The 14,686-nt window shown below is 49.2% G+C and overlaps 1 protein-coding gene across 1 annotated transcript in view; it reads left to right on the top strand.

Annotated features, from left to right (window-relative positions):
- The window catches only part of kank1a (KN motif and ankyrin repeat domains 1a), a 52,686-nt gene that overhangs the window by 35,828 nt on the left and 2,172 nt on the right, over nt 1-14,686 (top strand). Inside the window, exons 3-9 of the mRNA XM_084945374.1 lie at nt 4,867-7,524; nt 9,396-9,560; nt 11,817-11,913; nt 12,131-12,349; nt 12,479-12,566; nt 12,740-12,959; nt 14,444-14,586. Coding sequence (XP_084801500.1) covers nt 4,867-7,524; nt 9,396-9,560; nt 11,817-11,913; nt 12,131-12,349; nt 12,479-12,566; nt 12,740-12,959; nt 14,444-14,586 — 3,590 coding nt within the window. The remainder of the gene's footprint in view (nt 1-4,866; nt 7,525-9,395; nt 9,561-11,816; nt 11,914-12,130; nt 12,350-12,478; nt 12,567-12,739; nt 12,960-14,443; nt 14,587-14,686) is intronic.

Here is a 14,686-nt window from a genome sequence, read left to right as displayed (position 1 = left end):
AACTGGATACGACTGGAACGGGTCATGTGACGGGTGTGCTGTGACGTTACCTGCTCGTTTCCTCCAGCTCCAGGCCTCGAGGCCTCGAGGGCCGCTGTCCTGCAGGTTTTAGATGTTTTTGACCCAACACAGCTGATTAAATGGCTGAATTACCTCCTCAACATGCCTGGAGTTTCCCACCCCTGCTGCAGGGCTTTTAGTCTCTTTGCAACCACAGGTTCCGCCTCCTGGTGGCCATTAATTAATTAGGTTGGTACCTGTGCAAACAGGTGAGCTACAAACCTGAAGACTCCAGCCTCATCGTGCGGCCGGGCTCCATCCCAGACCATTTTCTGCACGGCTTCCTGCCACCCTGTCTCCACTTTCCTGTCTGATAAAGGCCAAAAAAATACATTAAAAAAAATACAGGTTAAAGGCACACTTCACTTTTCAGACCCAGAAGCAGCGTGTGCATACTGGATATTGGTAAATATGTACACGTGAGGTACCAACAGTGAAACGGGTGTTCCCAAACAAGTTTGTTTTCTTTATGTTATTTCAGGATTTTTGGAGCGTCACTAAAGATCTTAGAACACTGGAGACTCGATCCCCTTTGAGCAGGAACTTAAATTGAACGTGAGCTGTTGGGCAGAACCGATAAGATTAAAATCTAAATAAAAGGGCAGTTTGCTCAGATCTGAACACTCCAGTGTTTTCTTCTGTGGACGTCGGCGTCTCTCAGATATCCACAAAGCCCAGTGCTTTGTAGTTGGGCCTAAACTCATTTTGTCTACCATCACTAACGAGCAGTTCACTCATTTATCCTAATATCCCCGGATCGCACCACGCGTGGGTCCTAATGTTGTTGTCTTGGACCACACCTAAGTGCACATGTTATCAGATCTGAGCAACAAATTGTACAAAGGAGGAAAATGATGAACCAAACCCAACGGGACAAAACAACAGCGCTTTAACTCCAGGCTGGTCACACACAGCGAGAAGGTTTCTTTAAACGGAGATAAATGTCTCTGAGTCCATCCAGAGCCTGCTGTTGGTGTCACGCTGTGATGAGACCTGGAGACGCATGATTCAAATCATACGCATCAAATCACACAGCCGAGGTTGTGTGCTTATGCAGTCATTTGTTACCAGGCAACAGGAATACTGGATTACAGATTTTTTTTAAAACGTAGTTAAAGATTACTGACACCCTAACTGTCCACAGACTGATGAGGAAATGTGCTCTAAGGTGAGATGTAACCTTCTGTAACTGGTAATTAAAGTGTGTGTGTGTGAAAGCAGGTAGTTTGGCTTTAATTTCTCTGGTTAACAAACAGCTGGCAGACACATTTAGCCCAGTAGCCTCATTTATTCAGCGTCTGATGGCGCTGTGGAATTAAAAGGCTTTCGTCAGCTCTAAATTTAAACTTTTACAGAGCCGCTGTAAAATAAGCACGGCCCCGCTTGTATATTTTTCTTCAGAGCGTCAACATCGGGGCCCGGGCCGGCCTGCAGTCCCATATTTTAAGAGCAAACGCGGCGAGCTTGAGCGGCGTGAATGATCAGCAGCTGATTGGAGAAGCAGAGAAAAGCTCAGACACAGTTCGGGGTGTTTTACGTGGCTCACATGTCTGTGGACATGGAAACGACTGAAACGTGTTACCGACGGTGCGTGCTGCTGAGTTTGGCTGCAAAGGGACGTGTGAAGAACTGGTCTTTGACTCTGAAGCAAGTTTCTGTTTGAGCCGCTGAGCTGCGAGTCCTCATTGTGGCCTGTGAGCTTGTACATATGGCTCACCTTTGATAATTAGGCAGAAATATTTGAATATCTGAGGGAAGTAGAACAGAGCCGGGAACTGTGTGGTCAAAACTACCTGTTATTTTTAGGTTGGCACTCGCAGATCAGAGCAAAACTCTGCTCCGCTGGACGACTTTGACTAAAAGAGGCATTTTTGTTTATTCTGTCTTCTTTTATTAATACACTGTGCACATGCTCATAGCTGTATTTGGTCTTGATGTCCTTGGACAGGTAAGAAAAAAACAAAATGTATCCCCCTGAAACTAAAGAATTAAAAACCAGCTGTTTATACTGGAGCTCAGCTTATTAATGGTTTGAGTTCAGAGACGATTTGACTTTCTGTAAAAAGTGTCAGATGATTATCACCTGAGGAAACTGCTTATCTTCATCAGCTGATTAAAGCACTTTTGGACCCTTAAATAATGATTTCAGTTGTTTGTTTGTTCTGCACTTGGAATCAGGGCGTTAAACCCACCTGGTTACAGCTGAAAGAACGAGGCTGAAATTCCCACACGAACAGGCCGAGCTGTGAGCTTTGGAGCAAGAGGAGAAAATGAGGTGGAAAGCTATTTATTTATTTTTTGCTTTGAAAAGAGGAAGTATGATGAGTCCCTAAATTTGCTAAATTAAAAACGCATAGAGCAGCACTGTGGCACGGTGTTAGCGCTGTTTCCTCACAGCAAGAAGGTCGATTCCACCATCAGGCCGGATACACTAAACAACAGTAATGTGGTGTTTTAACATCCAGGATGTTCAGGATGTTCAGGGGAAAATGAGAAAATAATTTTATGATCAAATTGTAACCAGAAATGTGCTTTTCTCTCTCCTCTCATTGGCTGCTGAGGCAGATAAAGAGGGAAGTTTGCAGGTCCTGTTTTCGAGGTTGGTCACACTGGTGGAGCTCAGTTTGGGGAACTTCTTCCAGAATAATGCCTCCTTTTCATGGCTGTGCAAACGGCTTTAGGCAGGGCTGAAGACGTGGTCTGTAAGAAGGGAAATGAAGTCCAGCAGCCTCGCTGTGCTAACTGTCACGTGACCCCTCAGACTGACGAGCTCACAGCTGTTAGCTGCAGCAGACGCCCGGGCTCTTCTCGCTGTCCTGCTGCCCGACCCCGTCAGTTGTCAGCTGATGAGGTCATCGCTCAGCTGTTCGGAGTGTCCGTGCCGCAGAGCTGCCCGTCACATGCGACACGGCCGGTTGGCGCTCGTGCCACAGGGGGACTCCTCCAAACCAGACAGCACAAGACCGTGACTGTTCTCTCAGAATATTTATACCAGGGGGAAAAAACGGGACGTGACTCTCAGGGCAGCAGAAAACAGCCGGGGCTTTGTCTGCAGACGGAGCGGTCAGACGCTCGATTCACAAAAACAAAAAAATCAGAAAACATGAGGAAACTGGCTTTTTTTCCCCCAAACAACTGTCAGGAGTGCAGACTAGTTTAAAATTGTGACACAGCATGATTTAAATAAAAAGTCTTTACCTTACAGCATAAAGCACCTTGAAGCGACTGTTGCTGTGATTTGGTGCCATATAAATGGAATTGAACTGGAATCCATGCAGTGTTATCATCACAGGCTGAAGACTGAGGGGGTAGATTTAGCCGTGCACTGACCAGGTCGCTCCCTCAGTGTGTGTGTGTGTGTGTGTGTGTGTGTGGGGGGCTGACTGTAAGTCACGGATGGGTCTTTGTATCATGGAGCATAGACCAGTGTAAAAGTCTGACTGGTGTCAAGAACAGACTGTTATTGTTGTGGGTTCACCTCCCCTCCATGCATAACAGGACTCTTATTTAGGAAGGGAAGCGCCCGGCTCTAGCCTCACACGATTGGAGGAAGCAGCTGTCCAATGGTGCACCAGAGCAGCGCTGCGTGTAGTTTACACCAATAGTGGAGCTTTTTATGTCCCGTGTGGAGAGAGGATTGTGAAAGCGAGCACGGAGGAGAAGGCGTAGTTGTGATCCCAGCACAGAGCCGTGAATCTGAAGCCGAGAGGAGCAGAGGAGGAAACGTCCAGTTAAAGAGCTGCTGGTGTGCGGTGAGTGAAGTTTGAGCAACACATGCAGAGGTTTTAGCAGCAGGCTTATCCCTGTAGTTCCCTCCTCCTGTTGTTGCTGAATGGAAAGGAGCTGGGCGGACTGGAAGGGAAGAGCAGGGCTGTTTATTTCCAGCCTGTGTTTGCTTTAGTCACTGAGAGTTCCAGGCATACCAAGAACAAGCCTCTGTATTTAGCCAACGCGGTGTGAATGCGGCGGCCTGGCTGTGACGGAGGGCATTTTCCGCTGGAAGTGTTGGAGTTTGGACTTTGATTTAAGCAGCTTTGATTGGCCCGTAGCTGCTCTTTTAACTGGGTGATAGCTCGTGGTCACTTCTGCCTGTAACAGCTAAAATGTTGACACTGGATGGATTTTGAACGAGGGAATATTGACGTCGCCTCTCAGACCCCTTTGCCTTCTTTCTTATGTGAGCTTTGGAAGCGACAGTCTGTTTGTGTCACAGCTTTGAACCTTTGGTTTCGTCACACCTCGGCGAGCCGACTTTGACAGATTAATTTTGTTTTAAATCTTCTGCCGCTTTTGTGGAAAAGCCTGAGTGCTAGTTATTTTGGCAGAGAATGTTTTAGTTGGACCCAAACTATGTGAGACGCAACGATGTGACGCCAACAAAAATGCAGAGATGTGAGAAATTTCAGATGTGTTTGTACTCGCTCTGTCAAATTATGACGACTGTCTGTGGCCAGAGGTGCAGGCAGCGTGCTGCGAGCATTAGATTAATTCTGTGTAAACGAAGAAAATACCTGCACGTTAAGAGTCGGATCAGATGAAGCTGTTGGGATTTGTGGACTTGTCCTCTTTATTTTCCTCCTTCTGTTTTTACCTTGTGGCTGAATGAAATGTGCATAGATCTATTTATATGTAAGAGTGGGATTATTATGATTTTATGTCTCAAATTAACAGGATTAATGATTTTCCTGACTCTCACACTTTCAGAGACTTGGCTCAGTAGATCCTCTCAGTATGTACGAGCTCTATAAATCGGTCTGTTTCCAGCATTAAAGCGACACTAATACATTTTTGTGGTCTCTCTTACAGAAAGAGGACAAAGATGCCCAAGCACAGAAGACGAGAAGGACTCTGAGGCCCCCTACTATGTTGAAACTCCTTATGGTTATCAGTTAGACCTGGACTTCCTCAAGTATGTTGACGACATCGAGAGGGGCAACACTATTAAGAAGCTGAGTATCCAGAGGAAGCCCAAAGTGGCCAAACCCTCGGTGGTGCCTCGGGGCAGCACTGGCGGGGTCGGCGCTCAGGCTGAATGGACCTCCACAGACTCGCTGTCCTCCTCCAACAGTGACGGCAAACAGTCCCCGGTCTTCTTCACCAACAGGGCCGCTGCCCCGCTGACCCCCACCCTCTCCAGGGCAGCCTGTGAGGTGCCTCTGCATCAGCCGTGTTCAAGCATCGCAGAGCAGAAACAGCTCCTCCCCCCGCCGTCGCCCAGGTTTGCCCCTCGGCACAACCCCCAAGTGGAGAAGACCCTCATGGAGACCCGCCGTCGGCTGGAGCAGGAGCGTGCGCTTCTGCAGCCGCTAAGCGAGCCTCCGATGCCCCGCCGGCGTCTCGCCAGCTTCGGTGGTATGGGCTCCAGCAGCTCGCTGTCCTCCTACTCTGGCTCCATAGGCACAAGCCAGATCTCTCCCAACACCTATCAGACTCTGCCCATCAACGGTCATCTCCCTAATGGAGAGTATAACCCCTATTACCCACCATCCAGGGGCAGCTCCATCCGCCACAGCCCCATGAGCTCTGGCGTGGCTACCCCGGTAACTAACGTCAGCCCGTTACACCTGCAGCAAATCCGGGAGCAGATGGTCGTGGCGCTCAAGAGGCTGAAAGAGCTGGAAGAGCAGGTGAAAACCATTCCCATCCTGCAGGTGAAGATTGCCGTTCTGCAGGAGGAGAAAAGACAGTTGGCTGCTCAATCAAAAGGTCAAGGTCTTGGCGGCTTCCGCAAACGTTCCTACAGTGTAGGCTGCGCTGACCAAATGGAAAACCCGGGCCCCATCCAAAAGGAAACAGAGCTGCACATCATCGAGCCAGAAGCCCAGGAGCAGAGCGCTCAGAGGCTGGAGGAGTTCAGACGCCTGGCTGCTGAGGTCCAAGCACTGGAGAAGACTTCCAAGGACAACGCAAATGAAAATCAGCCTTCAAACCTCACGCAGAACCAGGCCCACCAAAAGTCTGTTGGCATAGTTACTGATCAAAATATGAATAATCTTCCAGCCACCCAAAGAAAGCCAGAGAAGGAACGCTGTTTTCGGGACGCGGGGGTGTCTACAGAGCGGCTGGAAATCCGGAGCACTGCAGTTGGCGTCACCGAGGCCATGCTGGGCATGAGCAGCGAAGCTGAGAAAGAGATCGAGCTCCAGCAGCAGACCATCGACTCCCTGAAGGAGAAGATCTACCGCCTGGAGGTGCAGCTCAAGGAAACCACTCATCAGATGGAGATGGGCAAGCTGAAACTGGAGCTCCAAGCTGCCGGTGGGTCAAACAAGAAAAAAGCAGACAAAGGTTTGATGGTCAGGCCGGAGATGTACAGCGCCTGTGTGGAGGCTAAAGTCCAGACACGCAGCCAGGGAGTGGGCGAACATCTGGAATTCAGCCATGTTAGCACTGCTAAAAGTCCACAGACTCTGACTAGAGGAGTGTCCTGTCAGCCTTCTGTGCACAGCGTCGCCACAGGACCGGATATCCCCATGGACCGGTGGGTGGTGCACGAACAGATGGAGGTGTCTGACCAGTGTGTAGGACGGCACGTGGAGACGTGCCATCGGCAGGTAGGCGTAGAGCTCAGCGTTTGTGAGGTGGGAGTGAACACGGAGGAGCTGGTGGACAGCTTGACCCTCAGTGAACCCGTGATGGAAGCCAGCAAAGAGCAGAGATCCGTGGGCTGTGGAGACTGTTCGGTGGATGTGCTCGTTAGTCCCATCAAGACGCTGGTGTCACAAGGAACTGAGACTGACCGTGTCAGTCAAGTGGACTCTGGAGTCACGGCGGCTCCTGAGTTACTGACTCAGGAGACCAGCACTGAGGCAGAAGTTGCACACAAATCCACGAACACGAAGCACGCTGTCCTCTCAGACTCATTCACTCACATGGAGTCGGTTACATCAGATAAGCAAACCAACACGGTGGTCACAGAAACCCGGACCGTCGCTGCCGGAGAAGGACTCGTCAAAGACGTTCACTCAACGGCAAAGATGCGTTCGATCGCCGTTGGAACCACCTCGGACGTGGAGCTCTTGCCCGGCAAATTGAGCTCAACTAAAACCAAAGAATGTGGGGTGGGGCCAGTGAGCGTCCATGAGAATTTCCTGGTTGGTTTAAAAACCAGAAACATAGCGTGTGGCCCCTCCCAGCCGGCTGAGTCTGTGGCGAGCATCGGCAGCCAGGAGACGGCAGAGGTGAAGCCTGCGCCGGCCGCTGTGCACGCTGATCCGGCCGCCCTGCAGGCGCACGGTGGCGTCAGCTTGGACCATTACATCGAGCGCGTGCAGAAGCTGCTGCAGGAGCAGCAAATGCTGCTGGCCGAGAACTATACCGAGCTGGCGGAGGCATTCGGCCAGCCCCGGTCCCAGTTTGGGGTCATCAACAGTCAGCTGGTCAGCACACTGTCATCCATCAACTCAGTCATGAAGTACGGGAGCGCCGAGGACATCCTGAAGCTGCAGGCGGAGTCAAAAGAAGGTGAGGGTACTGTTTATTTGGAAAGACTGCAGCGTCTCTAACTAGAGTCTGACATGTAGACTGACTCGAGCTTTCCTCCCATTATGGTAATGGCTCTTCTGTAGCTAACGATCGTGTCATTTGATCGTCCTCAGCTGATGGAGTTTGCTCCGTTGTCACAGAGATGTTGTGATTTCCATTTCATCCTCTTCATGTTTGCTTCTCCATTTTGAAAGCGAGCATTTCCTCCAAACCTAAAGTTATTATTCTGTTTGTATGAAAGCAAAGTAACAAATTCATAAAATACTGAAATGCCTCCTTCATCTTATCTTTATATTTTTACATGCTGTAGGCATTTCTGGGAGTATTTCAACTTGCTATGCATCAATACAAACGTTATATCCCAAATTTTAATAATATGTGTGCATTAAATCCATAATAACTACACATATTGCAAAAGAAGTGCAATAAACTACAAAAAATGATTTTTTTTTTTTTTTTTACACATATTTCTACTTACAGAAATTTCAAGTGTCTTCATAGTTTCATTTTTGAGATTCACAATGTTTTTTATTAACTGCAGGAAAAACGAAATGACTATTATTGTGCACAAATTGCAAAAAAACAGCATCAAGAGAATCTACTTCCAACAGTTCAGTTAAGCCTCCCAGGAACTGTACAGAAAGGCAAACTTTCATAAACACAGTAAACCTTTGAGAGGCGCTGCAAGAAAAAACTACGTTTCCCCAAAACACGACGTCACGTCCGGTTTTGACAGGTGATGGTGAACATGCGATGGTTCGCGCTGACGTAGGAAGTGCCGCAAACAGCTGATCAGATTGGCAAAGCGTGTTTCAAGATTATTATGTTTTTGTTGTTGCAGCGATTTTTATGTGATTTTTTTTTTTTTTTTGCAAAGCCATTTGGAAAAAATTGAATGCATGTTATGCAATTTCAACTCCTCCAGTTTCATATACAAAAAACCAGGATTTAAAAATGTTACATTTAAGCTCGTCGGAGCGCTCTGATGGGCCTAAACTGGTTCCAGAAAGCTGTGACGGCACAAACCTGTCGACATTCAGCTGAGTGATGTGAAGTTTGCAGTAGCTACAGTTAAAGTTTTAACATGGGAGTCTGTGGGGACTGCCTCGAGTGGTCATTAGAGGAACTGCAGGTTTTTCAGCCCTGGAGGAGTGCTGCTCGTCTCAAACACATTTGTATGCATGTCAGTGTTCTAATGAGCTGAATCAAGGTGTAGTTCAGGACTGAAGGGTGGGTGCTGGTTTGGAGTTTAGGGGGTGGGGTTGTCACACACATGTAAAGAGAATCCTGATAGGATCAGACAGGCTGTGCTGATCTGTGACCCTGAAAAATGTGGCAGGGCCTTTGGACTTGAACCAACAATGAGCTCATTTCTTTTAGGAGGCAGTAATGTCGCACCATTCTTCCACTTGTTGTTTTTGCGGGCCGCCCTGCCTTCACTAACAGCTCCCTGCTGATGCTGATTCATGGCTCCTTCTCCCTTACATAACACACGTTGTTGCAGATGAGCACGCGGCGATTCTGTGCTCCTTTCTGGCCTCTTTTGCGATGTCATCACACGTTTCCTCTTTTGTGTTTTTATCCCGTTCTTGTGACTTTACTCCTGCCATCAACATTCAGCACAGAGTTACATTAAAGTCGCGGCTGATGCCGCTCCTTGGAGCACCAAGAGCCTTTGTCCTACTGAATGCTGCCGTCTTCAAATCAGTGAGGAGTGAAAAACTGTCTTTGATTTAGAAAACTGGATCTCAAATCGCTCCTCGCCTCTGTGGCGCTCTGTCGTTTCAGACGGTAACAAAGTGAACGTTCAGAGAGCTCAAAATGTCCTTTTCTTTTGTTCCCCTTGTCAGAGAGCAGTCAGCAGCTCCAGCTGTCGTCTGTCGGGGCAGAGCACGTGGAGAAGTCACCTGACCTCACAGCAGCCGATACGCCTGCGAACACGCCGTCGCAGCAGCAGATCAGTGCGGCCGAGCAGAAGAGCCGCATGGACCTCCAGATGTCTACAGCGCTGCATGGTACGACTGCAACAACACAGCTCGTTATTGTTGTTATTGTTATTCCAATATTAAATATTTTAAGAGCGCTGCAGTTTACAAGCTGTATGTAAAAGATGGACCTGGCCACTGTCGTCTGTAGTTGGAATCAACATCTTTTTGAGCTAATGCTAACAAGTCTGGTTAGTCCAGAGACTCTGATGCGTCCCACAGACGCCTGCTCGTTATTTCTAATGAACTTCCTGATAAAATACTACAGCTTCATCCTAATTGGACAGCCAAAAGTGCTCCAGGCCACGCCTCTGACAGTGTAAATGTACCCCTGTCCTCACTGTGGAGGTTGCAGTGTGGTTCTGAGATGGAGGTCTGGAGGCTGATGGTGGTTTCGAGTATCATAGACTCCCAGATCTGTGTTGCTTCTGCTTTTAGCTCAATCAGTTTTATTTTGGTGCTCCAGCCACACCCACCTGACTGCTACGTCTTATGGTCAAGTGCTGAACCTTCGAAGGTTTTCCCTCCACAGCAGACGGGCTGATGTCTGATGCTCTGTGACCCAGGAACATGAATCAGATTGTCAGCTCGTGCTTTTTGGACTCTGTTGCTCAGTTTGAGAGTCAAACACATCTTATTTGCCTTCTTTGGCCCCCGAGTCCATTTATCAGGGTTATAAACACTGCGAGCTAAAGTCACTGTTTCAGCTTCAGTTACTGTTCCTGTGCAGAAGCAGAGAGCCAGAACAGTGAGAGCGAGGCTCTGGAGCGTAAAGCAGATGTTTTTCTAAGTTATCTGACCAGATGTTTAGGCGGTGGTCTGCTGGCTGTAGAGACGGCCCCTCAGCAGAACATTCAAACGTTTCTTTCACAACCCGGCTGCTGTAAGGTGTGCGTTACCTCACCTGAGCTGACTGTAGGAGGTCACCTCGCGCCGACGCCAGGTGACATGTGAAACGCCACCGCGAGCGCCGTCATCGGCCCGACGAGCGGCTCACGCCACTCTCACTCCCAGCTGTCAAAACACGGGAAACGTGCTGAACGACTGTTGCTAATGAGCAGCGCACACGCCTGTGTGTACACATGCAGCTCCCTGCATGCTGATGCATGAACACAGTCCGCTCTGTTCCTCCCCGCAGCATTAAGGAGGCCCCTCGGTGGAGGCAAGTCCTGGCAGATGTGCTGAGTGTTTCTGGCTCGCTCTGCTGGTATTTCGGTTTTCGAGGCCTCTACTTAAAATGACTGAGATACTTCGGGCTTTGAGTCGGCTTCCAGTGCCTCGCGGACAGATGAGACGGACACTTAATGGCTGCTTTCCTCCCTGCCAAAGCTCTCGATCATGTCAGAACTTTTAGTGGAGCATTCAGGCGTTATCGGCTCTTTGTAACCAGCTCAATGGGCTATTTAGTTACATGGTGTGTTAATTATGCAGGAGGAGAGTTGGAGAGATGATTTTATGAGGAGGATCGTGATGAAACATGGGAAGGAGACGGAAACGACGAAGGAAAAACACTTTCCACTCCGAAAAGTCTCACCTTACACACTATAAATAACAGAAACATAATTTAATGATGCATAAACTCCAGATAAGTGTGTCTGTCACAGCCCTGTAATACTGTCTCAGCCACACATGGCTGTAAACAAAAGGGAGCCTAAATAGTCCAGCTGTTTAACATGATTCCAACAGGGGGCGCTCCGCTCGTGAACAGAGGTGAAATATAGAAGCTGGAGCTTACAGATGTCAGAGATCTGATTTAATCTTGTTCTTTATTAATTTAGTGACGAGGGTCTGTTTGAGATGAGGTCCTGATGAGGAACGTATCTTTGTTCATAACTGACGTCTGAATATCTGCAGTGTTCAAAAATATGTGAACGCACAATCATCACATGACGGCAGCGTTAAACATGATTCTGTCGGCTCAGGAAACGAAAGCATTCTGCAAATCAAAGTGACAACAGGAGGAAACGATGCAGGCGGTGCCATGGCGCCGTCCTCATGGCTCCGTCTTCATCGCTCCGTCCTCATCGCTTCCTGAAGTTGAACTTTGTGTCACACTGTGATGATGAAGGGTTTCCTTATTTATGTATCGATGAACTATTCATGTTTTGAAGTGTTTGGATATAACAGCCCGCCTACATGGTGCTTTTTACTAACGTACATCTGCATCGATAAACACGCAGCCCTGTTTTAAAGCAGCCTGTTCGATTTATCAGATGAGTTTAAGTTGATTCTGGATTATGTGTCATGTTGTCGGCTCTGCTTTACGATGTTCTGCGTCTCCTGCAGGGCAGAGCACCCTGAAATCCATCATGAAGAAGAAAGACGGCCGAGCCGACTCCAACGGCACGAAGAAGAACCTGCAGTTCGTCGGGGTGAACGGAGGGTGAGAATGTTTTTAATCAGAAGTTTGCAGCGTGAGAGTTTTTCAGTGTTTTGGTGTCCCGGCTGAGGTCAAAGGTGGCAGGGCTCACGTTTGCTCAGCTGTGTGTCGACGCCGAGCCTCACGAGCTCGTTATTGTTGTTCGCAAATATGAAACCCGAGCTGCTGATCTGCACTCACATCTTTGTTTCTGCACCTCTGTCGCCCCCTCGTGGCGCAGATACGAGACTACGTCGAGTGACGACTCCAGCTCAGAGGACAGCAGCTCCTCTGGGTCAGACGAAGAGGACGAGGACGAGGAGGAGGGGTACGGAGGAAAGGAGGAACACCAGAAAGTGGAGGGGCAGAGCACGAGGGAGGAGTTCCAGCCCGAGGGAGCAGAGGACGTGGACAAGAAGGATGACGAGGAAAGTTCAGAGAAGCAGGAGACGAGAGAGAGGCGAGTAAAGAAGATGAAATCATGATGATATTTTTCTGTCTGTAAATTTGATCACTTATGTCCAAACTAACCTGTTGGATGAGGCTGAAGCTATTAGAAGAATGACGTCTGTTTGACCTCGACTCAAAGGTACGAGCTGAGTGAGAAGATGCTGGCTGCATGCAACGTTCTCAAGTCTCACCTCGGTGACTCCAAGGCTGTGACCAACAAAGACCTGGTGAGGAATCTGATCAGCTGTTTGTTAAATGATGTCATGAAACGTGGTTTGGAGCGCAGCGCTGACCAATCACCTCAGTGGATTCAGTGTGACACGCCCACTGTGCACCCAAAGCTGGGCCTTTAGTTAAATTTGCCTGTCGGCGTGCTGATGGTCACTTCCTGTCTGTGCAGAGAGGCTGTCTCAACACGGTGCAGCACGAGTGGTTCCGCGTGTCCAGTCAGAAGGCGGCGGTGGCGGCCATGGTGGAGGACTACCTGGGAGCTTTCACGGACTTCTCTCCCGCCGTGCTGCGCCACATCGTCAACATGGCCGACGGCAACGGCAACACGGCGCTGCACTACAGCGTTTCACACTCAAACTTCCAGGTGGTGAAGAAGCTGCTGGATGCAGGTGAGAGCTGCGTTCGTGCGAGGCGGCTTTGAGATGATCGGCTCCCAGGAGAGACGAGGGCGCTGCTGAGGGAGGGCTTCATCTCCCACCTCCAGCCTCTTTTTCTCCATTTATACTGTTTGTTTGTTTTTGTTTTCTAAATGTAAAAGCTGAAGACAGCAGTCCGTCTGTCCTGTAAATCCTCGGCTCGTTCACTGGTGGAGCGCTGCGGGTAGGATGAAGTTCAACTTTAAAAAAACTTTATTTAACTTGATGTGGGCACAAAACAGTGAGACGTTCATGTTGAGGGACGTACAGTCTTTATTTGTTGTTGTCTATAAAACATCTCAGATGTCACGATGGTCAGATTTCACCTTTTTGTCTTCCTGGTTTCTCCTCATGCTTCACCTCCTTTTTCCTCCATCCTGACAGTCGAGGAGGATTCTCCCTCTGTCCCCGCAGCTCCTGCTGTTAACAGCAAAATAATTATCTGATAGTTTGACACAAAGGCAGCTGAGTGAACTCGTGATGCAGAGCCACAGATGCAGGCGGGACACGGCTTCACGCTGGAAGACGATGAAGGAAAACACTGAAAGTGAGGATACAAGGATACAAACGGCTTTGGTTGGCGCTGTCACCACACAGCAGGAGGGGTCTCCTCCAGCTCCTCCGCCTTCCTCTCTCAGGCTCGAGGCTTGTTTGGACTCACAGAGTTGTAATAAGGAGTGGTTAAATGTGGTGGCAGTAATATGACTTCCAGTCAGCAGGACTAGAAACGGTCTGTTTGCATTTCCATATCTTCTGTGGATCTCCAGGAAAAACACCGGATCAAAATTGAGTAAAACTTCATGAAACTGATTTAATTCATAACCTGAGAAAATATATTTTAAAACCCGGGCAGGAAATCTGCAGGTATGAGTGAAATGTCACCAAGAACGTAGACAACACAGACGCTCACATTTGGGCTCCAAGACAGGAAAGTTTTTCTTTTTTAATGCGACAGCCTCGTCCTCGCTGACGCTCCCACACAGCGAGCTCCGCGGAGGCTCAATAGACTGTGATGAGGTCGCGGACACTCGCTGCTCTGAAGGCCTTTTGTCTCCTCGGCCTTTTGTGTCCGTGTGTCCGTGACGCCGTCTCCGCCCCCTCCTCCCATTGTAGCCTTTGTCCGTCCCAGTTCTAGCGGAGGCCTCCGCTCGCTTCGCTCCCATCCGGCCTCTGACGGGTTTCTTCCCCCTCCATGTTGGCGTGTTCAGCTTGTAGAGAGTGTGAGGAGGAGCAGACGATACGACACGGGACTCGAGTGTTTTTTGTTTGTTTTTTCACGAGGAGAAGCGACTGACAGAAGCGTCACATGCTGACACGTCTGTGACGTCGTTGACCGACGGTGACGAGTCAGTGTCACAGGCTGACCCCCACCCCCCCACCCGAGACCACCAGTGACAAAAATGTCTTTGTCCAGCCTTCTGGAAGTTTTGAACTGTCTGTGTTGGTGTGTGTTTCAGACGTGTGTAATGTGAACCAGCAGAACAAGGCGGGATACACCCCCATCATGCTCGCCGCGCTCGCAGCCGTGGAGACGCCCAGGGACATGCGTATTGTGGAGGAGCTCTTCGGCAAGGGTGACGTCAACGCACGCGCCAGTCAGGTCAGTGAGAGGAGGTCAGAGGTCAAAAGGTCGCGGCAGTAATACGAAGGTCACGACGGCCAGACGAGAGCAGAGTCGCTCTAAAAAGCAAACGAAGCAA

This window comes from Perissodus microlepis, chromosome 12 (assembly GCF_051167445.1).
Source record: "Perissodus microlepis isolate ML-2025 ecotype Zambia chromosome 12, ASM5116744v1, whole genome shotgun sequence".
In the NCBI taxonomy this organism is placed as follows: Eukaryota; Metazoa; Chordata; class Actinopteri; order Cichliformes; family Cichlidae; genus Perissodus; species Perissodus microlepis.
This window is presented reverse-complemented; position numbering and strand designations above follow the sequence as displayed.